This window comes from Nuphar pumila, chromosome 16 (assembly GCF_984573655.1).
Source record: "Nuphar pumila chromosome 16, dmNupPumi1.hap1.1, whole genome shotgun sequence".
In the NCBI taxonomy this organism is placed as follows: domain Eukaryota; kingdom Viridiplantae; phylum Streptophyta; class Magnoliopsida; order Nymphaeales; family Nymphaeaceae; genus Nuphar; species Nuphar pumila.
The window spans coordinates 16,848,138-16,875,288 of NC_143264.1; the positions used below are offsets into that span (position 1 = coordinate 16,848,138).

Genomic DNA, 27,151 nt, shown 5'->3' on the forward strand with positions numbered 1-27,151 from the left:
GGGAAAATTGATTTTTAACATAGGCATGAAAGTGACGAAAAATAAGAAAAACCTCTGATTTGTGTTTCATGAAGAATATCCAGGTAAAACGAGAGAAACTGTCAATAAAAGATACATAATATTTACTTCCAGAAGAAGAAGGATTGTGAGCTGGACCCCAAGCATCAGAACATATTATCTCAAAAGGAATAGAAGATCTTTTATTTATTTGATGAAAAGGAAGTACATGACTCTTGCAAACTTGACAACTGGAACACATTTTATTCTTTAATGAAAATGAAACAGACTCTGAAAGAAAACCATTGGACACTAACTTTTCAATAAAGACTTGACTACAATGACCAAGACGAGAATGCCAGAGATCTGGCTTATTACATTTGGATAAACTTAGGACGTTTTCAGAGACATGATCAGACTTGGGCTTCAAGACACTGGAGGCTGGATCTTCATTGAAGACATACATGTTTTCACGTCGCTCTCCTTTAGCGAACATCTCCTTCGTTTGAAGATCCTTGACAAAGACAGAAGTAGGAGTAAATTCCACAGATGAATTGGTAGAGTCAACAAGTTTAGATACAGAGACTGTTTTTCTTTATATTTGGTGCATGAACGACATCAGATAAAGAAATAGATGACTCAGACAAAGGAATAAGGACATTGCCTATGTTTTAAATAGGGTGGTGAGTCCCATCTTTAGTTACAATATTAGATTTTCCAGAATAGGGAACCAAAGTAGAGAATTTACCTGCATTGCCAGTAACATGAGTCGCTGCCCCGGAGTCAACATACCATATTCCATCATCATTCTGTTTCAAGTTCAAGTTGGCCATCGCAGATAAGAGAAGATCCTTAGCATCATCACTGACCCGAAAGGTACCTGCAGTTCCTGGTGTAGCAATATTTCTATTATTTTGCGCTCTGTTTCGATTTTGTGGGTTGAACCAACAGTTGGCTTTGATGTGACCCCGTTTATTACACTGATAGCATGTGGGAGCATTCCTTGAAAAACTAGTTGTGGAATTTGGTGTGGGTAGTAATCCGCGTCCACCTTGGATGGCAGTTCCGCTGCCTCTGCCACGTCCTCCTCGTGCTCGATCAACTATCATCCCTGTGGCAAGAACCTCATGCGTAGATGATTGTCCAGCTGAAGTATCAGACATGCTCTTCAGAGTCATTTCGTATTGAAGCAGTTTGACGCGTAATTCCTCAAAACTGAGTAATGTAGGTAAGCACAATAAGGAGGTCACAAGGACATGATATTCTGATCCCAAGGCATTCAATGTTTGTTGCACCTTTTCTTTATCTGATACTGAATATCCAACCATAGCTAACTGGTCCGTAATGCTTTTAACTTGATTTAAGAATTCAATAATGCTCATTGCCCCCTTTCTTAACATCTGAAATTCGCGTTTGAGAAACAGCACTTTAGCCTCTGATATCTCAGAATATGTCTGAGCTAAAACCTCCCACAAAACTTAAGATGTGCAATCATCAGGAATGGAAATCAATATCTCTTGAGATAATGTGGAAGTGATGTATGCAACAAGAGCCTGATCGCGCTTCATCCAAGAAACAAATGCAGGATTGCAAATAGTATTCGACAATCCTTCATCTTCTTTGGTTTCGATTATGATAAATTCTGGAGGTATAGGAGTAGATCCATCCAAGTGGCCTGAAAGGTCTTGACTACGAATAAAAGGAGCAATTTGCCTTTTCCAAGTCAGGTAGTTGTTGGTAGTCAATTTTTTCTGAAACTAGTTGTCCAAGGAAGTTGAAAGAAAGACCCGAATTGCCTGAAGTATCCATTGGTAGCTGGTTGACAACGAGAAGATACGGCTGAAGAGGTGACCTGTTTGAAACTCGACTGAAGAGGAGGAACTCGGTTGTTTGAAACTCGGTTGTTCTGAATATGAGAAACTCGGTTGTTCTGAAGAGGAGGAAGAGGAGACTCGGCTTGTCTATGAACTCGACTGAAAGTTAGGCACGGTAGGTCATGAAGTAGGCCTTTTCACGATCGCTGATGAGGGAAAAGATTCGGCCGAAGGCTTGGCAAATCCTTTCACGATCCCTGACGAATGCACTTTTATGCCCAGATTAATCGTTGCTCTGATACCATGTTAAAACTGCTTGGGTTGGCAGTTCTATCGTGAATACCGAGAAGGAGGAGTGGAGAAGAGAGGAGAGAGGAGAGAGGAGAGGGGATTTCCTTGGAATCGGCAGCCACTTCTTTTCTGTGTGCTGCACTAAACATCATTAGTATAAAATAGGTTTACAATAATATTTTACAATGACAAGATTGCCCCTGGTTAGTAATGTATAATACATTATAATGTAGCAACCACGTGAACCTATTCTATATGGATATGGATCCAGTACTGGATCCATATCCAATCTATATTCTAATAACTCTCTCCTCCTGCATCTCTTTTAGAGAGCCCCACCTTCAAGTACGTACCTCTCTCTCTCCATTTTTTCTCTTTCTCTTTCTCGCCTTCCTCTTGTTCCGCCTCCTCCTCCGCCCCATTTCTTCATCCTCCCTTTTGCTTCTCCTCTTTTTCTTCCCCCTCCTCCTCTTCTTCCTCGTCTGTTGCCTACACATCGAGGCTCTCTCTCTCTTAATCTCTCCTTTCTCTCCCCTTTTCCTTTTTTTTATTTTTTTACAGTTTTACAATACATGCAGACTCAGGTCTGATTCATATCAGATTGACCTGGATCTGTTTAGACTCAAGTCTGATTCAGACTTGGGTCAAAGCAACCCAGATCTGAATCGGACCTGAACCTATTTTGACCCAAGTCAGACTCAGTCTTCTGCCAAAGCAGACCTAGGTCTGAATTGAACCTGGGTCTGTTGGGTATGATTTGACTCAGTCGGATTCAGACCTGGGTCAAAGTAAACCCAGGTTTGAATAAATCTGGGTATACAGGGTCTGTCCGAGATTATATATATATATATATATATATATATATACCCTCCCGCACCTCCACACCCAAGTTTTTTTAAAGTGCCGCATCACCGCACCCGCACCTTTGTGACATAGATTGAATGCTGCAAGCTTCACATTTCACATTTCACATTTCTCACACCAACTCTAATCCCTCATCTACTATTATGTTTACATACACAGCTCAAATTATATTTTATGTGTCCTTTGATAGATCTTAAATCAATTTCAGCTATCATTCCATCATTCACAAATCATATGGGCTCAGCCAAAGAACATGTAATATCTGTTGTATCTGTCCAGCCAACTTCATCTTGTATTTCTCCCGCAACAACAGTCAATGCCCAATGGTACGAGAATACAATCACTAGGCATGCTTAAATACCATTCAAACTTAATAGGTAAGATCTGCCTGGTTCATTTGGTGGTTTTCACACATAGGGCAATGCAAATTGATGTTTAAAACTTTAAATATGTACTGAAAATTGCAAAAAGGTAACAGCCAAAACACATATTGCAGGAGCTAAAATTTTAGTCTTTTAGCATTGGAATAACTCAATCAGAGATATGTTTCTCAATAAACTAACCATGACATACATCATTGGGGTTCGATAACTTAATAACATAAGCATCTATAACTTTTTCACCAGATGGTAGGTCTATCAATAGTCTGTATTGAGATGTGATGGTTGGATCCACGACTGGGTCCATATCAGATCCAGATCCATTTTTTGAATTTGGATCTTGGATGGGATATGTATGCATTTTGGGTTCTCATAGGTGGGTTTTTTTCTTTCTTTATTGCACCTGATTGTTATGTATTTTTCTGTGTTATGCTGGGGGTTCTTTTGTACTTTGTCATATTAAAGGTTTTAATAGGAGTTACCACATGTTCCCACATTGGGAAATGTGCCCACATTGAGAAATGTGCCCACATTGAGAAATGTGCAGCAACAGCAGCAGCCATATTCTTTCTCCTCTTCCTTGTGCAGCTGATCTGAAATACAAAAGATACCAAAGTCTTTGATGGTATCAGAGCAACAGGTCAGTCGATGGGACTTGTTTGATGTATGTTGTAATAGATCTTGTGTTTGCCTTTATCCTCTTTCCTCCTCTTTTTCTCTATTTCTTTCTGTGTCCTTTTCTTATTCTTATTTTCTTGGGTTGATGTCTTTCTCATCTTGTAAAGGTTTCCTAGTCAGTTAAACCTGTCTCTCTTCTTGTCCTTTTCAGTCAATACCTCTGTTTTTCATCTCATAAAGAGTTTTCCTGGTCTCAAATTTCCCCTGGTTTTTCTTAGTCTCGTTATATGTGAATATTGCTAGTTTGGATATTCACATATACGTCTCTCTATTTCTGTTGCTTTGGGTTTATCAGATCTGAATGTTCTATATCAGATCTGGTTGAATCTGAGATCTCTTCTCCTTTAATCAGATCTGATAAATCTGATATTTTTTTACTTTCACATGTCACTTGCATTCTTTATTAACGTGAAGGCTGTTCATCACATTAAAAGAAGGCGAACCTAAAGAGATTAAGGTCTGGTGATATTCACAAAGGACCAGGGTTACCTGAAGCGTTATAGGACCCGGGGAAGCGTGCTTCGCAAAACGTGGCACTTAAGAGCCAAAAAATGTCAACACAACATAAAAAATATATCCTTTATTGCTCATAAATGCTTAAGGAAAACATTAACAAATGGGGACTTGAAGTATAATATTTATAGGCAGCTCCCAAGGAGTCATTGGGAGCTCCCAACAGTCATATTTATGATCGTTGGGAGCTTCCAACAACTTTATGGTCTCAATGGCCATAGAGCCCCTACACAAATACATAAATACAAAAAAAGGGAAAATAAAAGAAAAGACAAAAATGTCCCCAGTGGACAACAACTATTACAATGAGTGAAAAGATAAAAACACCCCTGGTGGGTATTACTTATTACATAAATATATATCTATATATATATATATATATATTAACACAAGCTTCTCAAATTAGTACAAGAGCAAGGCCGTCTTACCACATTGGCCATGAGAGATCCTATTTCAAAGTTGACTCTGGTTTTGATGTCAGCACATCTAAAAAACAAACTACAACCAAATAGTACATTGTAGTTTATATTACCATGTTCAGCAATTAAAGCACAAATAGAGAATGCACCTATTTATTTGCCTCTCTAAAACCCTATCGATTTTCCAATCTTTAATATGGATAACATCAAGAAAAAGAATATTTTTCTTATTAGACCGACCACCTGATTTGACCAATATCCTTGCTTTTTGTTCTATTAAGCCTGTACTTAGTTGTTAATGCATCGTTGCCAAGAAGATAAACAGAAACAAGAAGTCACATAGGAAGAACAAGCAAGAAGCCAGCTATAATTGATCAACATAATGCAGGAAATAATAAGCAACTAAAACATGTCTAAGAAGCAAACTAGAAATCCTTTTATACTTCAAGTTAATAATCATCCAAATTACATAATATGTGAAACTACCATTAGGATTCAAGGTTAACTAACTAACCTATCATCTAGAGAAAAAAAGTTAGCCCTTCGTAGGATTTGAATCCAACATCATTGCAAAGATATTATGAATCTATCCAAATCCAGCTATCTTATTCAGGAAGAATCTAAAAGATAATAATAACCTACACTAAGAGTCTGTTTAGTTCTATTTATATTTATTACTTACAAATGATAAAATATAATTAGTATTGTAATTTTTTGTAAAGAAACAGAAGCAATATATTAATGTTTGGATGATAAACCATTTAAAATAAATTTTGATTGTAACTTTGTGGAAAACAAAAAAGAAACATACTTTTGTTCATAGTGACATAGCCTCGACAAGGAATATGTGCATGTGCGTGGAGGGGTCTGCATTTGGGAAGAGCTGTGCAAAAATCTTTTAACCTTTTGAGAGAGGCCACAAGAAAGTAGTGGAGCGGAGCAGCGATAGGTGGGTCGTTTAGGGAAGGAGAGTAGGGACAGGAGCGGGTTGTCGATGATAAGAAAAAACTGGGTTCTTTTAAACGTAAAAGGAAAACAGCAACCCCATTTTGTGAAATGGAGGGTGGTTTTGTTTAATAAAGAATAAGTAAATCAAAGACACCCCAGCAGCCTTCAAATGTTTAAGATAAGTATAAATAGAAACCTAGCATTTATAAATACATCCATATACTATCTAATAGTATACTCATAGAACCTACAAAATTTTATTACTTTTCCTACTATACCAGTAGAATTGGAGTATAAAGAAAGTAGCAAACAGAAGTGCAAAAGCAAAAAAGGCCAAGAAAAATCATTGGCCACTAACACCATAATAGCTATTACATACCAAGAAAAAGAGAAAAGGAACCCTAGCATAATAGCAAGAAATGATCCACATATTCTTCTTACAATAAGAAGATGTTAAAATATGGTATGCGTATGGATCTGGATCCAGATCCATACACACGTTATGTTTTAACACATGCACAATGCCATTTCATTAATGGCATTCCTGTAAATTTTATGTTATCTCAGCTATTGTATTTTTTCCCTATTTATAAAGTTTAGGGCTGGGAGGTTGGGTTAACGTGCGCCGCCCCCAGCCATTGTGAATCTCCTTCCTCTCTCTCTCTCTCTTTTCTTATTTTCTGCAGTGAATGTTGAACCCCACACAGAATCTTATATGGTATCAGAGCTGCAGGTTGCGGAACCCTACCAGACGTGTGTTCAGCGAGATCTGAAGATTTCTGAAGGAACAGTTTTGATACACCTCTTCGTCCATTCTTCTTCCTTTCTTGGTAACTTCTGCACTCGTTCATTCTGATTACTCTCCTTTTCTGATTCTTAACGTCTGCAGCACTCGTTAAATGTGAAAACACGTCTGCAGTTTTCACAGTACTCGTTATCATCACAATTTGTCTCTCCTTTTCTGATTCTTATTCATTCTGATTCTTAACGTCTGCAGCATTCGTTAAATGTGAAAACACGTCTGCAGTTTTTCACAGTACTCGTTAAATGTGAAAACACGTCTGCAGTTTTCACATTTAACGCCTCTTCGACATCAACGATTGCAGTTTCCCTCTTTGATTGCAGTCTTCTTTTTTTATTGCAATCAAATCTACTGCAGTTTTTGAGTATTTTTTGTTGATTTATTTCCTCTTTGATTACAGAAGTTTTCTTTTCTATTATTGTTTCATGTTTTCTGTGCGACGCCTATAGGCAGGTTATAACAGTGTACAATCTCGACCCTAAAACAAAAAAAAGAGAGGGTTTTATTAGTATCACGGGTGCATCCCTTATTAAAGTTCTATTGATTGATTAAGTGATCTTCAATTTTCTTTTCTTTCTCTTCATTCGTCTTGTTCGTTTATTCGTTGTTCTATTGATATGGATTACTCTTCGTCATCCACCTTGTCCTTCGGTCCCTCTGCAAATTTCTTGAGTCAGCTTGTTACAGAAAAACTTACTCTAATTTTTTGACCTGGAAGAGACAAATACTTCCTTTTATACAGAGTCAGGATCTCGATGAACATCTGGAAGGTTTGGTTCCTATACCACCACGGTTTATTTTGTAGGAAACCACCAATGAGAAGGGTGACACCATTACTATTTCCTTTAAGAATCCAAAGTATACAGACTGGAGGAAGCGGGATCAATCTTTGGTTGCTTATATTACGTCAATACTATCTCAAGAAGTGTTGGTTACTCTTTCAGATGATTGCACTGCGGAGGATCTGTGGAATAAGTTGTCTCAGACATACTCTTAGATATTAGAAGCTCGAGTTATGTACTTAAAAAATGAATTTTAAAGTTTGAAGAAAGGCTCCATGTCAGTCATGGAATACATAAGCCGCTTGAAGAGTATTACTGACCAATTGGCGGTTATTGGAAGTGCTATTTCAGATAAAGATAAAGTTCAACAACTCCTCAATGGATTGGGCCCTGATTTTGACATGTTTACCACAGCTTTGTCATGCCTTCCTCACTTGCCTACCTTTGACGATCTTCAAGCGAAACTTCTCCAGCATGAGATGATTATGAAACAAAGAGCAGAAGGAAATGAATCAATCCGTTCTCATTCAGTTTTGGCCATGGACACTTCTGTCGGTTTTGGACGAAGAAATGGAGGGCATCAAGGAGGCAGAGGCCGCGGACGTTTTGGGCAGGGAGGTCGTGGTATTTTGCTTACACCTAATATTTCTGGTGTTTTTAATACAGGGAATCAGAGGAGAGTGCCCACTTGTTTCTTATGTAACAAAAGAGGACATGTGAAAGCTGATTGTTGGTTTAATCTACAAAATAGAGGAAAAATAAACAAAATTGAAAATAAGTCAGCTACTACTGTGGACACGAAAGCGCCACCTACAGATATGCAACAACTTTTGTTATCAGCATTGTCACAGATGACGATCAAGCAAAATGAACAAGGCGAGTGGTATGTTGATTCCGACGCTGCCACTCATGTTACGGGTAACGTCGGTAAGTTATCTCACTTATTGCCTTATTCTGAAAAATGTAGTATAGTTACGGGAGATGGAACTTATCACTCCATTAGTCATACTGGCAGTGCACATATCCCTATGTCAGAGTCCTCACTTCACTTGTCCAATGTTCTCCTTGCGCCTAATATTAAAAAGAACATTGTTTTTGTAGCTAAACTTGTTGACGATATGAATTCTTCCGTCGAATTTACTCCATCTTCTGTTTATGTTAAGGATCTACGAACGAAGGATACGTTCGCTAAGAGGGAGCGACAAGGAAACATGTACGTCTTCAAGGAGATTCCCTCAGTTGAAGTTGTCCAAGCATTCTTCAGTGTCTTCACCTTCAGAGTCTTTGTTTTTCCCTTCGTTGGAAGTTTTTAATTCATTTCATTGTAATAAGCCAGATATTTGGCACAGTCATTTGGGTCATTGTAGTCGGGGCTTCGTTGAAAGTCTTGTTTCTGATGGTCTTCTTCCAGAGTCTAGTTTATGTTCATTTTTAGATAATAATAAATGTTCCTCATGCGAACTCTGCAAAAGCCATGTTCTTCCATTTCATATTATCAATAAAAGGGCTTCAAAGCCGTTTGAGATTATTCGTTCCAATGTTTGGGGACCCGCACCTATTCCTTCTCTTTCCGGTAGTCGTTACTATGTTATCTTTATTGATTCTTATTCCCGTTATACTTGAATATATTTCTTGAAACATAAGCATGAAGTTTTTCAACTATTTCGGGAATTCCATTCGATGGTCAAAACAAAGTTTTCCTGTGATATTGTGCATTTACAATGTGATGGTGGTGGCGAGTATTCATCAAACGAGTTTATTGCCTTTCTTCGAGATAAAGGAATAAGTCGACTGGTTTCTTGCCCTCATACCCCTCAACAAAATGGGGTTGCGAAAAGGAAACGCAGGCATATTGTCGAGAGTGCGATGAGCATGTTACATGATAGCAATGTGCCCGTTAGTCTCTGGACAGAAGTTTTTCATACATCTGTTCATGTCATAAATCGTCTTCCTATGGCACTTCTAGATCAGCACTCTCCATATTATACTTTATTTGGGCAGCATCCCTCTTATGATGAGTTGCGTGTTTTTGGTTGTGTATTTTATGTACATATTGATTCATCTCTGCGAAATAAGTTTCAGGACAAGGCCGTTAAGTGCAGATTTGTTGGGTATGCGGATGAATACAAAGGCTATCGATGTTATGATCCTACTACAAAACGTATTAGGACCTCTAGGAATGTTGTTTTTGATGAACAAAATTTTCAAGTAAATGACTCTGAAGCGTTGCCATCTCGAGAAGTAGAGGTATATGATCCATGGATGAGCGCAGATCTTTTTGCTAATACAGGAGAAACATGTCAGGTGAATTGTCCTTCCTTTGGCTTGAGCAGGGGGGTGGATGACTCACAGATGCATGTTGAACCATCTCCAGTAAAACCAACCCTAGTAAAACGCTTCTCTGGACAGATATACACTAGACGGGACAAAAATATAAAGCAGAGGAATGTGGAAAGCATTTCTAATGATCCGGCTCAAAGGCCGTCAAGCATTAGGCATTCTATTCAACGATGGGTGAGTTATGAGACCTTCTCTCTTGATTTCCAGTTGTTTATGTCTCAGCTCACAAAACAGGATGAACCCACTTGTTTTAATCAAACTCTTCAATCTCGTCATTGGACTGAAGCTATGAATGAAGAAATGGAAGCACTTCATGAGTGCCAGACTTGGGAAATAGTACCTCGGCCAGAAGGAAAGAATGTAGTTGGCTCAAAATGGGTTTATAAAACAAAGTACAAGCCTGACGGAAGTATTGACAGATATAAAGCGCGACTTGTTGCTCGGGGATTCACACAACAATATGGTGAAGATTACGATGAAACTTTTAGTCCAGTAGTCAAAATGGGTACAATTCGTGTCATCATATCCCTAGCAATCGACCGAGGATGGAGGCTTAGCCAGATGGATGTTAAAAATGCATTCTTGCATGGAACTTTAAAGGAAGAAGTGTATATGGAGCAACCTCCTGGTTATGCCGAAAATGATCCTACTGCCTGGGTGTGCAAACTAAGGAAATCTCTGTATGGGTTGAAACAGGCGTCCTGTTCTTGGTTTGAAAGTTTCTCTATGCAAATTCAAAGCTATGGTTTTAGAAGATGCTTTCTGGACCACTCACTCTTCATTTACCAAAAGACAGGCATCGTTATACTTCTTCTTATATATGTTGATGACATTGTGATCACTGGGAGCTCAGATAATCATGTGCAAGACGTGAAACAGTTTTTAATGAAAACTTTCAAGATGAAAGATTTAGGGGAGTTGAGGTACTTTCTTGGTGTTAAAGTTGACAGGCAACAAGACACATTGACACTCATGCAACAAAAATACACTTTTGATCTTCTAGAAAGAGCCGGGATGACGAATTGCAAACCAGTCAGCACTCCGAGTGTATTACATCAAAGGCTGAGCTCTGAAGATGGTCATCTTTGTGTCAACCCAACAACGTATAGAAGTCTTGTGGGGATGCTGCAGTACTTGACCTTTACCAGACCTGATATAGTTTATGTTGTCAATCAGGTATCTCAGTTTATGCATGATCCAACGGAAGGTCATATGGAAGCTGTGAAGCGCATTCTACGATATTTAAAAGGAACTATAGGAGATGGTCTTGTTTATCGCAAGAACGATAACCTGCATAGAGGGCATGAACTCATCACTTATACAGACGCAGATTGGGCAGGGGATCCAGATGAGAGACGATCTGTCTCTGGATATTGTGTATATATTGGACACAATTTAGTGCCTTGGAGCAGCAGAAAACAAAAGGCAGTGGCACGGTCGAGTACAGAGGCTGAATACAGGTCGATGGCTGCAGGCACGGCAGACGCTACATGGATTAGACACTTATTGAGTGATCTTGGAGAGACAATTATTCGATCATTTCTTCTATGTGACAATCAAAGTGCAATAAACATTGCATGTAATCCTATTCAGCATAGTAGAACGAAGCACATTGAGATTGATCAACATTTTATACGACAGAAAGTCGAGATGAAGGAGATAGAACTACGTCATGTTCGAACAGAAGATCAAGTGGCAGACTTTTTTACCAAGGGGTTAACAGGACATCAATTTTGGCTATTGAAGAGCAAGTTGTATATGCTCCAAGACCACGTACAACTTGAGGGAGGGTGTTAAAATATGGTATGTGTATGGATCTGGATCCAGATCCATACGCACGTTATGTTTTAACACATGCACAATGCCATTTCATTAATGGCATTCCTGTAAATTTTATGTCATCTCAGCTATTGTATTTTTTCCCTATTTATAAAGTTTAGGGCTGGGAGGTTGGGTTAACGTGCGCCGCCCCCAGCCATTGTGAATCTCCCTCCTCTCTCTCTCTCTTTTCTTATTTTCTGCAGTGAAGGCTCAACCCCACGCAGAATCTTATAGAAGATAGCATCAAAAACTTTTTGCCTGACTTATTTTTCAAAAGAAGTTACTAAAAAGAACTTTAAGGCATAAAAGTACAAATCTTTTAGAATTCAGAAGACGGCATTGAAACAAAGTTAAAATTAGAAATTGTGGTTCCCTTTCCATATGGATCATCAAACGTGGAAGTATGTCTCCTTTTCTAACATAGGTACAACTTTATGTAAATTTCAGTGTACATGTACCATGAGACGTGCTTCTTAAATCCTAGGAAGCAAGCCTTGGCATGGTTGGCAAACCCGGCAATCTGACTCGGGAATCGCCCCAGTCGAATCGTATCGTCAGCTCACTGAGACACTGATTCAACCCAAATATGGTTTAACCAGGATCGGGTGTGAATCGGTCTGGAATTGTAATATTGCGTATTTTTCCATGATTTTTAAAATCAAAAAATATTATCTTTGAATTATATATCTATTAAATTGATAAAATCGTGGGAAAATATTTAAAAGAAAGGTGATGTCATCAGGGTCTCGGCATGGCTCAGAGCCCACTGACATGACCTAAATGAGTTAATTATAAGTTGTGAAATTTTTAGTTTTTAACCTTTAAATTCATGCAAAATTCAGTTTAAATTCAAGCAAAATTCAAGTATGACCACCGTTAAACCCGCCTTGGAATGTAGATTGTGTTGGCGACCTGTTTTTCCGAAATCGGATTACAGTTGGCCCGAAAAATGCAATTTTTCAAAAATGACCAGCCTCTATTTTTGACATTTTTCTGGATTGGATCGGATCCACTCTGTTTAATCCAAGTTAATATGGATATGGACCCAGTCCAGGATCCATATTGACTAGGATCTGATCCAGGTTGTATCCATATAGATTTGGATCTTGGATCCAGATCTAGATCTGAAATCCATCCATGGCCATTTTAAAACTTTAAAATCAACTTTTAAATAAAATTAGGATGAGGTAGATTTTTACCTAACTCTATCCCATAAAGCCTTCCAGAGGGGGGGCGACACCCTCTGAAATATTCTTTAGAATATTAATTAAAAAATAATTAAAATAAAAAGATAAAAATCTAGAAGATAGAGTAGAGTTTGTTAAAATATGTATATAAATAAATAAATATATATATATACATATATATATGTATAAGTATATATATACATACATATTTTATTTCTTTTTATTTTTTTCTGTACAACCAAAAACCCGATAGGGGTGTTTTGGTAAATCACCATGTATCTTTTTTCTTTTTTGTATTTTTCTCTTTTCTTTATTTTTACTTTTTTCTTTTCCTTTTTTGTTTTTTGTTTTTCATTATGAAGGACCATAAGGGGCCCCACCCATCTAGTCGTTGGGGCCCCAACAATCATATTTATGACCGTTGAGGCTCCCAACGACTAGAAGGGAGCCCCCCTTGTGGTCCCTCTTTTTAGCTCTCCTCCTCAATAAATAGAGGAGGCTCACGCTTGTATTTGTATGGGTTTTTCACCCACCTTCTCTCTTGAATAATATCAATCTTATGCCTTATAGGCACTTCACCCCTTAGTGGGTTAAGTATGCACTCTTAGTGCTTGTGTTCTTGGCTTCTTCAAAGTGTGTTTTACATTATTAGTGTTTCCGCCGTTTTCATTACATGGTATCAAAGCAAGGAAGATGATTGGGATTCTAAACAAGGAAGGTGATCGGGATTCTCTTCTTGTTGGTGTCTTGGGACGTGTGCCTCTCAATTTTTTTGAAGAAAAGAAGGTTATTTGGTACCTATGGAGAATGAATCTAAAGTGGAGCTCTCTTTTAAGCTCAATGGGTCCAATTACCTTATGTGGGCCTCCGCTATGGAAAATCATCTAAGAGGTAAGAAACTTTGGGGTTTTGTCATGGGAACTACTCCTGAACCCTCTCTTGTTCTCACTAAAATTGAAAGTGGGATTGAAAAAGCTTTAGATGGCGATGAGCGCATCAAAGCTATCAATGATCATTAATCCAAAATTGAGGATTGGGAAAGTAATCATGCCAAAATCTTGGCATGGTTTATGAACAATGTTGACCTCAAAAATTGTGCCAACATTGCTAAGTTTAGAAGAGCCAATGAAGCATGGTTTTTTCTTAAGGGTATGTATACGCAAAAGGATTTAGCTAGACAATTTTTTTGTCAAGAAAAAATTAGATCTACTAGACAAGCGGATATAAGTGTCCGTGACTACTTTAGTACTTTAACCCCCCTTTGGGATGAGCTTGTTTTTCTTGAGTCCAAGTGGGTAGCTTCGAAAGATGTTGAGATAAAAAGAAAACAAATTGAAAAGGAACATTTCTTCCAATTCCTCCACGGTCTTCGGCCGGAATTTGAACAAGTTAGGGCATCCCTTCTTCATAGAAGTAAAGCCAAACTCGTCTTGGCATAAGTATTAAGAGTGATGAAATTTTGGTCGTTACTAGGCCCGGATCAAATGTAAAAACATATATACCTCCCCACTTTAACAAAAATAATGGATATAGAAAGGGAGTGATTTATCACTATTGCAACGAACCGGGACATATCAAGCCGGTTTGCCCAAAGCTTAAAGGAAAAGTGGCCGCGTCTGGAGAAAATTTTCCAAAGAAGGAAAAACAAAGTGTCAAAGAAGGAGATATCAAAAAAACTCTTAACCATATTTCTGAAGTTCTCCAACATCTTCTCAAGACTTCTTCTCCTTCAACATTGAGAGTCGCCATCGCCTATTCTTCATCACCTCCAGGTACGTAAATACTAGACTCCGGTGCTTCTTTTCATATGACATCTCATAAAAACTATCTTTCTAATGTTTTTTCCGAACCCATATCTTCTTATGTTTCAACGGCTGATAGGACATCTTTAAAAATTGAAAGTGTTGGAACACTTGATTTTAAAACCTCTCAAAACTTTTTTGTTCCTAAAATAAAAGTCGTTCCAAAAATCAATCTAAATCTTTTTTCCGTTTCCCAAGTCACTGATCATGGATGTCAAGTATCTTTCTCACCTAAAGATTACACCGTGCAGGATCTCCAGTCAGGGAAGTTGATTGGGAAAGGCCATAGAAGGGGCGATCTTTATTTTATGGACTTTTTGACGCTTCCATCAAAGTCTTTTTGTAATCTTGTAAACGACAAAAGTAATGAAGTTTGGCATGAGAGACTTGGTCACCCAAATTTTGTAAAGATGTCTCTTTATTCTTTTTTGAACAATACTTGTAAAGTCAAACACATGACTTGTAAAGATTACATTTTTGGGAAATCTAAAGCTATTCCATTTCCTCAAAAAAGTTATGTCACCACTCGGCCTTTTGAACTTGTTCATTCCGATGTATGGGAAACTTCTCCTATTTTATCTAAAGGAGGCTTTTCATACTACGTGGTCTTTATTGATGATTTCACTCGATTTACATGGATTTACTTCTTAAGTCGCAAATCCGAAGTTTTCTCCTATTTTAAAGAATTTCATGCAATGGTTAAAAATCAATTTTTAGGAAACCTATCCATTCTTAGATCTAATTCTGGAGGCGAATATATGTCCAATGAATTTCAAATCTACTTGAAAGAAAATGGAATTTGTCATCAACGTTCTTGTCCAAACACTCCGCAACAAAATGGTCTTGCGGAAAGAAAGCATAGACACATAATAGAAACCACAAGAACTTTACTTGTTTCCAAGAATATTCCTAAATACTTTTGGGCCGAAGCGGTTCTAACCTCAACATATTTAATCAATAGAACCCCATCTTCCACTTTGAAAAATATTTCTCCATTTGAAAAACTTTATAACATGTCTCCCGACTACAAAAGACTAAGAATTTTTTGATGTAAATATTATGTCCTAACTCACAAAAACGATAAACTTTCCTCAAGGGCAATTGAATGCATTTTCTTAGGATATGGCAAAAAACAAAAAGGCTATCGATGTTTTGATCTATCAAATAACAAACTTTATATCTCAAAAGATGTTGCACCCATTGAAAATAAGATGCGAGAGAATCGTTTACGGTGGTTTGGACATATTCGGCGAAGGCCTAATGATGCTCCAGTTAGAAGGTTGGAGAAATGGGAAAATATATTAGTTAAAAGAGGTCGGGGTAGGCCTAGGAAGACTTGGATGGAGATGATAGGAAAGGATATGAATGCTTTGAACCTCACCGAGGACATGGCGTTGGATAGAAATGATTGGAGGAAAAGGATTCATGTGGAAGACCCAAAATGAATTTCTTTTTTGGTTCATATCGCTGACCCCAATTGTTTTGGGATGAAGGCATAGTTGTTGTTGTTGTTGTTGATATCTCAAAAGATGTTACTTAGAAAAAGAAAATGGTTTTTCGCATAAACTAAATGAACATGTTCATTATTCATTTTTGTTTGACTTATTGCCTCAAGAAAAAGATATAGATAATCATGTTAATATTGAACCTTGTGGGAATATATTGAACCTACGGTAAATGAGCAACATGACCTTCAAAACTTAAATGAAAATGTACCAAGTCACACACAAGTCTATTCTAGGAGAAATGAAAGTAATCCTCCTTGTGCTTTTGAGAAATTTTCTCAAAATGAGTCAATAGAAGAATCCTCTCAAAGACGATCAAATCGTATTTCTAAAATACCTAATAGATTTGTATCTTATGATTCTTTTTCTCCAAATTTTTGAGCTTGTTTATTAGCTAATTCATTCTTTTCATGAACCATCTCATTATAATGACACTAAGCAATATGCTTATTGGAATGAAGCAATGGAACTTCAACTTAATGCACTTAAAAGAGCACAAACATGGGAAATCATTGATCCCCCAAATAGCAAGAAACACATAGGGTGTAGATGGGTTTTCAAAGTGAAAACTAAAAGTGATGGTTCGTTAGAAAGATTTAAAGCTCGTTTAGTAGCCAAAGGATATGCCCAAGAATATGAGGTGGATTATGATGAGACATTTGCCCATGTTGCTCGCATGACTATTGTACGAGCACTTATTGCAATAGCATCTATTAAAAAATGGCCTATCTTTAAACTTGACGTTAAGAATGCCTTTTTAAATGGAAATTTGAGTGAAGAAGTTTATATGGAACCACCTCTGGGTATGAATTTAAATGGTAAGATTTTAAAATTAAAAAAGGCTTTATATGGACTTAAGCAAGCTCCTGAAGCTTGGTAATGACAAGTTTAGTAATGTATTAATCAATTTGGGATTTATTTATTGTTATACTGACACTGATCTTTTTGTTAAGAAAACAGGTGACCCCATTGTTATTTTACTTTTGTATGTTGACGATATGATCATCACTGAGAGTGACAAAAAGAGAGTAAATGATGTTAAGTCCATGTTAAAGAAAACTTTTGATATGTTTGACCTTGGATTTTTGAGATATTTTTTAGGTATTGAAGTAGCATACTCTTCCCGAGGATACGTTTTATCTCAAATGAAATTAGCAGCAGACATTTGTACCAAGTCAGGAGTATCCGATGAAAAGAAAGTTGAAACTCCTGAAGTTATCAATGCAAAACTGAGACTTGAAGATGGTGTTCTACTTGAGGATCCAACCCCCTATCGTCAATTAATTGAATCTCTTACTTACTTATCCATCACCCGTCCAGAGATAGCTCATGCGGTTCATGCTGTAAGCCAGTTTCAGCATGCACCTACTTCAGTTCACATGGCGGCCGTGATGCGAATTGTGCGATACATTAAAAATACCATCTCCAAAGGGCTTTTCTTATCCTCTTCCTCATCTCTTGAATTAACTGCTTTTACTGATATTGATTGGGGAGAAAATCCCAATGATCGTATTTCAACCATTGGTTTTTGCATCTTTTTAGGTGAATCTCTCATTTCGTGGAGATGCAAGCAGCAGCAAAATGTCTCACTATCATCCACTGAAGCCGAATATCGGGCCATGGTAATGACAACTATGAAAATCGTATGGCTTAGAAGTCTCCTCTGTGATATGGGTGTCCTCGTTTCTTCTTCCATCAAGTTGTCCTGTGATAACAAAAGTGCGATCTACATCGCAAGCAATCATACTTTTCACGAGCGGACCAAGCATATCGAAATGGACTGCCACTATGTTCGAGACGAATATCTCAGAGGAACTATCACATTACCATATGTTACTTCAGAATATCAGCTAGCTGACTTCTTCACCAAAGCGCTCTCAACTCCACGATTTATGTTTCTTCTTAGCAAACTTTTGGTCTTCTCCCCGTAAAGTTTGAGGAGGCGTGTTAAAATATGTATATATATATTATTTCTTTTTATTTTTTATATATTTTGTACAACCAAAAACCCGATAGAGGTGTTTTGGTAAATTACCATGTATCTTTTTTCTTTTTTGTATTTTTCTCTTTTCTTTCTTTTTACTTTTTTCTTTTCCTTTTTTGTTTTTCATTACGAAGGACCATAAGGGGCCCCACCCATCTAGTCGTTGGGGCCCAGCACTCATATTTATGACCGTTGGGGCTCCCAACGACTAGAAGGGAGCCCCCCTTGTGGTCCCTCTTTTTAGCTCTCCTCTTCTATAAATAGAGGAGGCTCACACTTGTATTTATATGGGTTTTTCACCCACCTTCTCTCTTGAATAATATCAATCTTATGCCTTATAGGCACTTCACCCCTTAGTGGGTTACGTATGCACTCTTAGTGCTTGTGTTCTTGGCTTCTTCAAAGTGTGTTTTGCATTATTAGTGTTTCCGCCTTTTTCATTACAGAGTTCTACGTGAAGTAGAACTCTACCCATAAGATAGATCTAGAGGGAACGTCACCCCCTTCTAAACTCATTCAATTAATATAAAAAGAAATACTTAGAGCCTCTCTCTAGAACTCGAGTTCTAAAGAGAGAGAAAGAGAGGTGAGAGAAAAATCAAGAAAGGGAAAATCGTGTGAGGCTTAGAGAAGAAAAAAAAGAAAGAAAGAAAAAAAGAAGAAAAACATATTTTCATACATCCATCGATTTTTTTTCTGAGTTCTTAACACTTTGATTTAAGGTACGTGTTTCTCTCTAATTTCTCACAGGAAGGAATACATATAAATTGATTTGGGCATAAGTTTTGGGGGAAAAAGGAAATCTGATTTCAAAATTATGTATATACACGTATTGTTGATTTTACATATATATATATATATGTGTGTGTGTGTGTGTGTTTTCATGCTTGACAATTTCCCTTGATCATGCCAATGAAAAAATATTTGTCGATTTTTCTCATGTTCATGCAAATCTGAATATATATATATATATATATATATATATATATATATATATTACAGGTTTGTCGATTCTAATAAATCTGAATATGTTTTGTGATTTAGATTTATAGATCACACATATGAATATTTTTTTTATGATTTAGATGTGTCGATCATGCATCTGAGTACTTATTTCTTTGATTCAGATTTAACGAGTTGTATACACTTGCATCTGAAAATATGCATCTGAATATGTTTTACTGTTTCAGACTTAACGAGTTGCATACACGTGCATCTGAAAATATATTCTTGATTTAGGTTGTCGAGTTTCATATGCATACAGCTGATTATATTTTACTGTTTCAAACTTAACGAGTTTAGCTCATACATCTGAATCTTTTGATTCAGATTTGTCGAGTTATGTACATAACCATGCATTTAAACCTTTTTTATTCAGATTTTGTGAGTTATGCACATAACCGTGCATTTGAATAGTATTTCTTTGATTCAGATTGGCCAAGTAGCATAACCGTACATTTGAAATTATATTCTTGATTCAAATTTGTTGATTTGCATATATATGCATCTGAAAATATATTCGTGATTCAGATTTGTCGAGTTGCATGTTTATACATCAGAATATTGTGTCTTGATTCAGAATGGTCGAGTACATGTTTATTTTATTTTGGTTCAGATCTGTCGAGTATATGTTTATTTTATTTTGAATTAGATCTGCCGAGATATATGCTCATGCATCCGCATATGTTTCTATGTTCAGTTTTATCGAGTTTAGCATATATATATATATATATATATATATATATATATATGCAGACCAACATGTATAGTTGTGTACATAGATCTAACTGACCCATATACATGATTATGATCATGTACATGGATCAGCCAGCATGTTGTCAATGAGTGTACACAAGTCTGGCCGACACATGTACATGTTTGTGAACAAGTACATGGATCAGCCAGCAGGTTGTTTTATATAAATATATATATATATATATATATATATATATATATATAAATCTTTGGTCTGGCCGGCCCATGTACATGTTCGTGAACATGTACACGGATCAGCCAACAAGGTTGGTATATGTTTGATTGTGGTCTGGCAGACCCACGTACATAATTTTGATCATGTTATGCATAGAATTGATCATGAATAGTGTGGCCTGCAAGCATCTACTCGCATGCGTATATGCTTGGCTTAATGTGCATTCATTTTGTGTGTTTTGAATGTGCATTGTGAACATGTTTAGAAACCGTATGTGTGTTGCATGTTTACTGAAATTTTATAATTTTACATAAATGACTTTTGATATGTGTTGGCGGTTAGATGTTAACCACCGCGGGCCGTGTAGGCCAAGCGCATGTGTTGCTCTAATTGTTGTTGAATTTATTTATGCATTGCAAAATTTATTTCTGAAAATTTATTGGTTTTTGAAATTTAATTATACTGTTAAATCCTGAAGGTCAGGACTCAAAATTTGTTAGTTTTGCATGTTGATTTGCAAAACGGTTCTTGTGTAAAGAACTTAAACTTTTATTTAAAAAGATAAAAGAAACCAATCAGTGTAATTAATTTCTTCCTTGATGTCCCTTCTGCAGTGTGAGAATCTTGCATGGCGGTCATGGAGGACTGTAAGGATATTAAAACTCCATGTGTGATTGTGCTCCTGAAGCCAATATGGTGGTTCACCTCATGGCCACAGTTTTAAGGAGATTCAGCCACTTTGCCTAGGAATTGTATTGTTGACTCAGTTGTAGTTATTGGTATACCAAGAAAGTGGCGTCAATGGATATTGATTTTCTTGATATCCCAGTATTATATGTCAATTTTTAATGCTTCGATGGATGGTGTTGATTTCTGATATCGGTCGAGGAACAAGCGAAGAACCCAGTAATAAAATACAAATTATGTGTTAAGCTACAACTACAAACCTAACTTGAACTTCGAGAATTTGTGCCTGTTTTGAGTATCCGCAGGTTTAAAGAAAAGTGAAAATTAAACTTGTGTGCATTTAATAGGAACATGCATGCAAAAACAACTCTGATAAATAACTTAATAAGTTATGCAGGCATGTGCATTAAATCATGCATATTTTACTGTGCAACATTAGTTTATGCATTCATGCTTATTTGGTTTCGCATGATATTTGTTTCTGCATGATAATTGATTGAATGCTTGAATGATGAAGTAGTTGTGGTAAGTTATTGTTTGTGATTCCTCTGAAATTTATGTATGAATTTGTTTATGTTATTTCCTTTACTGTTTAAATTTTTAGAAGAATTCGTAAGACTTAGGTTATTACATGTTTTCTTAAAACTGTTTTACAGGCACGGATGCTCAGTGATATCTCAGACTGGCTAACTGGAGGCTTCAAGAGTTGTGACTGGTGTTCTGGTTTCTGACATGATGGCTTGATTAGACATAGTCGATTTTTTATGTTCTTGAATCTTTTTGACTTTTTGATAAATAAATAAAGTTTGATTTATTTCTTCGGTTGATTCAATGCACGGTATAGTTTGTGGTTTGGTATGTTAAATATGTGATGCCCTGGATCCTTGGGTGAGTTTTCACAATTGTCTTAAAAAAGAAATCACTATTTTTATGAGGGTCGTTACAGAAATTGCCCGACTTGACGACGCAACGAGTCAGTCCTGAATCGTCCAACTCATAACTGAGATGGCATGTACCGATTTTGAAACAATTTTTAAACTGGTTCTATCGATAAAATTGGTTCTTAACATTATAAAAATGTTTTTTTATCGAGAAGGGTCTCTTCCTCTCCTCAAACCCTAGCACCAGCAGTGGGTGACCACCCGCGACTGCCATCCGTCGGCAGCTCTCTCTCTCTTTGAAGTGAGGCCCTCTTGTAGTCTCTTTGTTTTTCTTTACTTATTTTTACAGTTATACTTCTACCTGCGCAGCTTAATTATCCATTTCATTATTTCTCTTATGTGCATCTTGTTCTTTGATGCTTTGATTTAGTGAATTTGCTACTTGGAGTTTGATTATTTGCATTTGCATTGTAGAAAACATAGTGTTATATTCAATATTTAAAGTATTATGTAAAAAAAACACTTAAAAAATTTTAGGACCTAACCCGTCCGAGTCACCTGAGTCGACCCTCTGACCCGCGAGTCAAGGGTCGGGCAATCCTAGTTTGAGTCACAGATTTGCCAACTATGATTCTAACATCATTATTTGCAATCAAGAAAACTCTCATGTTGTACAAACAATTGTGTAATCTTGGTGCAACAAACTACACATTATACCACACCTACAAGCGCAGACAAACACACACACTAAGTCAAGATGGGTGTGTGGTTGCCATAAGAGAGAGAAAGGTACAAACAATGTGTTCTCACCGATTCATACATACATAAATATATATATATATATAGAGAGAGAGAGAGAGCTTTTCACAGGTCCATCATGTGCAACCAACTTGAAAAACCATAGTACAAACCTAGAGTAGGTGATGTATGTGTGAATACCAATAAAATAGGTTTAAACTTTTCAGCTCCACTCGTGCTAAATTCAGATTCCTTCATTTCCAATAGGATGCATACTTGTCGAATATCTCGATGGTTGCCAAATCAAAAGCACTATTCAAGGAACAAGCTTGCACATACAGCAGATTATGACCCAACAAAATTTATTTCATCTCTCCTTGATGTACTGTCATGTTCCATTGCCAAAAGACAATGTAATAGGGATCTAGCTCTTCACTTTAATCAAATAAGGTTAGGATATGCATAAGTGGTTCAAGTGTAGAACAGAACTAGACCAAGGTTTCTACAGTTGGATTTCCAATCCTTTGAGGTGAAGAAGAAAAATCGTTGACTCCTGCACAAATCACAAATATCTGAACAGATTATGCTATCATGTTGAACAAAACCATAGATATGTTTGCCTCTCAAATTCTATCTTGCGCGTCATCCAGATGTCCAGAAAGATCCTGACTTCTTATGAATGGGATGATTTGTCTCTTCCAGGTTAGAAAATTAGAATTGTTCAGTTTCTCATATATAAGTTGACTAAGGAAGTTGGAAGAAAGGCCAGATTGAGAAGAAGAAAATGAATCCATAGTCGATTGAAGGCGAAAACAAGATAGAATTAGAAACAAGAGAGAAGCAAAACAAGGAGTAAAAGACCATAAGGTTCACTTTAGATCCAATAAAATTCAGAACTGATATTTTAATTTCAGAGAACTCGACTGCCTTTTTTTTAATAAATATCTGCAAACCGAAGACAGAAACTTAGACTATGCAGTAAACTTCTCTGAATGAAGATCAACCAATAAGAAACACGTTATTTGAATGTAACGTGTTTTTCTTTTCGAAAAATGCAAAGAAGAAGAGAAGAAAAGGAATTCAAGAAGAAAGAGAATAATTTAGAGATAATATTAGCTAATCAAAAAACAAATCTGATATTTTATTCAGATTTGAATATGATCTGACGTTAATCTAAAGAAAATAGCGAAGGAACAAGATGGACGTGATATCAACTTATGAAATCACGCAAAAGATCAAATTTGATCTTGCGTGATTATAAAAAAAAATGTTGGGTGAGATCACGTCCAACAGTATGAAAAGAAGAACAAGAAAGATAAAGGGAGAGAGGAAAAATCCAAGATTCGGATTTTAGAAATAAGAAAACATGTTGGCTTAAATGAATTCAAAAAGAATAATAGAAGAATAGGTAAGATCTGATTGAGAGATACCTTAGAAGAAAATGCTAGTGAGGCTCATAAGAAGGATATGATCTTCAGAATTGGATCTTCTGCTCTGATACCATGTTAGAAAATGGTATTCTACCATTCAATCACAAGAAGAGGCATAGAAAGGAGAGAGACGCTGGTGGCTGCAGAAAAAAACCCAATTAGGGTTTGCGGTATTGGCTTCTCATTAAGTATATGTTGGTACAATTATTAGGGTGTGAAAATACCCATTACACAACAAGTTAAAATTACAATGTGTCATTAATGAACATGTGCTTAAATAAAACTAGAGTTGGGTCTGGATTTGAGATCCAAACCCAGTCGTGAATGACGAGACTTCTTTTCAGTTTCAACCTGTAGTCAAGGGAATGGAGCACCCATTGTCAGGTCAGCAAGTCACCCCACAAGAAAAGAAAAGTGCTAAAGTGCCCTGCTTCTGTGAAGTTCATTCAGACTGGACCCTGTAGAATGAATTGGATTTGCTGATATGCAATAAAGAATGCAACATAGCGCTTATCCCCAAGGAATCAGAATTTTATTCCTAATCTCACTTTTTGGCAGGATTCTCACAAAGACGCTTGTTATTTACTCCTTGGTTCAAATGTGATTCACCCCTCACATGAACTTAACCAAATAACTTGATCATTCTTTGTTTTATTATGGAAAATTAGACAGCTGATCATCATGATATCTTGAAAACACAGTTTCTCATGAATAATAATGTTGGAAGAGTTCCAAGTGGGTGCCAAGATCAACATCAGTGTCAAACATAATCTACATATTGTTTGTTATTATAGTGAGTCTTATCAATGAGATTTTCCATTTTCATGAAAACGTAATTTTTTTATGGCTATTGAAAATCTTACTAATTTATAGTAATAGCCCCTCATAGGTATCTCCTTCTGTATATGCTAACCTTTCCATCAACTCAATATCGTCCATCCTACAAGAATTCATGAATTGATATACAAGTTGCCAAGGTTACTTCAGGTCTCACAGAGTAAAAAGAAACTGCAGGGGTGGAGCACCAAGAACTTGTCCAAGCCTATGGGTTGCACAAAGAAAACAAAAGCAACGATTTTAGAACTGTTTAAATATGATTGGCGATCTCCACCTCTTACAGACCCAAATGAACCGAAGACCTAAATTGATTAAACATGATTCTGGTGGTCCAGCGCCTATTCCAATTGGATAGAAAAAAACTAAGCAACGTGTCACGGTCACAGAAGATATTAGAGCATGCCCTTCATATAGATATGCAGAATAGGGTGACTATTCAACCATGTAGGGACTCCATCCTTATTTCGTTTAGTAAGGCACATCGTGGGCCCCAAAATGTTGTCAATCCCCTGTTTCTTTGTAGAAGAATCTTGATGCAATTGAATTCCAATCCCATGAATCCTAAAACACCCCAAGGGAAACAGCCAGCAGGACCGACCTGACCTAGGTGATAATCGCATGATGAAACGCGTCCTTGTTAACAGAAGTAGCAATCATGGAATAAATTTGAGAAAAAAGTTATAAAGAATAGCAAAAAAAAGCAGGTGATGCAGGTAAGACTGTTAGGTTATTCTGAAACACAAGCACGCGCCCATACGAATACATGCAGTCCCAAAATTAAGAGCATTTCGCCAAGAAGATCCCATCTCTTCCCGACCCCTCCCAACCAATGAGGACGGGAAAACAAGTAATTCATTTCAACAGCAGTCATCCAAAAGGACGGAGGAAAAAGAGAAAAGCCAACAGCGAAAGCACTACACCCCTGCAATCCCCAAAACTCACATAGGCAATGGTTCTAAAGGATGCACATTCCTCCAATCTAACAAATCCTAAACCCTAACTGACAGCCGGTCGTGCAAAATTCGCAGATTTAACGTCCAAGAAAAAAGAGATACTAATGAAAAAGAAAAGTACAGCGAGCAACAAAGGAAGAAGAGAAAAGGGGCGAATAGACGTGAAAGGAAAGTGGCAATAGGGGGAACAGAAGATGAAGAAGAACAAGAAGAAAAAAACCTGTCTTTGGGCATCTCTGTGACGACGGAACACTGGGGGATGTCGGCCTTGACGGGACAAATGAAATTCGCCTTGAGATCGAAGGCGGGAATGTCGACAAGATCGTCGCAGTTCGGCGGGAACGGCGGGATGCCGACACCTGCGAGGGCGTGGGCATGGTGGAGGTGGTGGAACTGGTATTGGGGCTGGGGCTGGTGGGGGGTGGGGATGCACTTGGAGTGGACAATGAGGTCGATGTGGTCGCGGATGAAGGCCCGCTTGTGGGAGAGGTCGATCCCCAATTTGTGCTCGAGCTGCTGCCGGATGTCGCCGGAGGTCGTGACGGCGAAGTCAGCCTGCCGAAGCAGCGTCTCCAGCCCTGACATTATCTCCTCGTCGCTCACCATCATCGCCAATCGCTCCCACACCATGCAACGCAACAAGCCTGACCCTAATGGGATTGGAGAGAAATGGATCGCCCCCTCTCCTCCGGCCCTCCCACTGATCTCCCTTCTTTTCCCTCTCCCTCTTTTCCTCCCCTTTTCAAACCAACAAAATAAAGCCTTTTTTGTTTTTTCCTTCCCATTTTTCACACAACAAATACGTATCTTTCCTTTCGAGTCTCGACATGGTCTGCTCTTGCAAACCTAAGCCCTCCCACGCTTGCGCTTTCGTTGTGCAATGCAAAATATGTTTTGCAAGAGACCACTCTTGGGGCAAGTTTCTCTGTAAATTGATTATTGTTTCCTTCTAATTTTCTTGTTGGCGGGAGCGAAAATATGTTTTACGTCTACAAAACAACAACAAATACTCCTTCGTCCCCAAAACAACTGGGGTCGCAATGTGAACAAAAAAAAAATTTTTGGGTCTTCCACGTTAATCCTTCTCCTTCAATCATTTCTATCAAATGTCATATCCTAGATGTGATTCAAAGCATTCATATTCTTTCCTGCCATCTTCATCCAAGACTCTTTAGGCTTACTTCATCCAAGTCCCCTTAGGCTTACCTCGATCTTTTTTCACTAATATATTTTTTCATTTCTCTATCCTTCGAACTAGAGTATCATTAGGCATTTGCCGAATATGTCCAAACCACCGTAAATAATTCTCTCTCATCTTATTTTCAATGAATGCAACGCTGGCCTTCTTACGTACCTCCTCATTTCGAATCTTATCCTTTATTATATTTTCATACATCCATCTAAGCATATGCATCTCAGCTACACTCATTTTTTGAATATAATGTCTCTTGGCAGCCCAACTTTTCATACCATATAGTAAAACGGGCTTAATTGTCATCCTATAAAACTTTCCCTCCAACCGCAATGGCATTCTATGATCGCACAACACTCCAGTTACACTTTTCCAT

The 27,151-nt window shown here is 37.4% G+C and overlaps 1 protein-coding gene across 2 annotated transcripts in view; it reads right to left on the reverse strand.

Moving 5' to 3' along the window:
* LOC149813031 (uncharacterized) overlaps positions 1–26,390 on the reverse strand; it is a 41,130-nt gene extending 14,740 nt beyond the window's left edge. For both annotated transcript variants that reach the window (XM_089991501.1, XM_089991502.1), the window contains exon 1: positions 25,804–26,390. In XM_089991501.1, the coding sequence (XP_089847627.1) occupies positions 25,804–26,213 (410 nt within the window). In that variant the 5' untranslated portion in view covers positions 26,214–26,390. The remainder of the gene's footprint in view (positions 1–25,803) is intronic.
* Between the last annotated feature and the right edge of the window lie 761 nt (positions 26,391–27,151).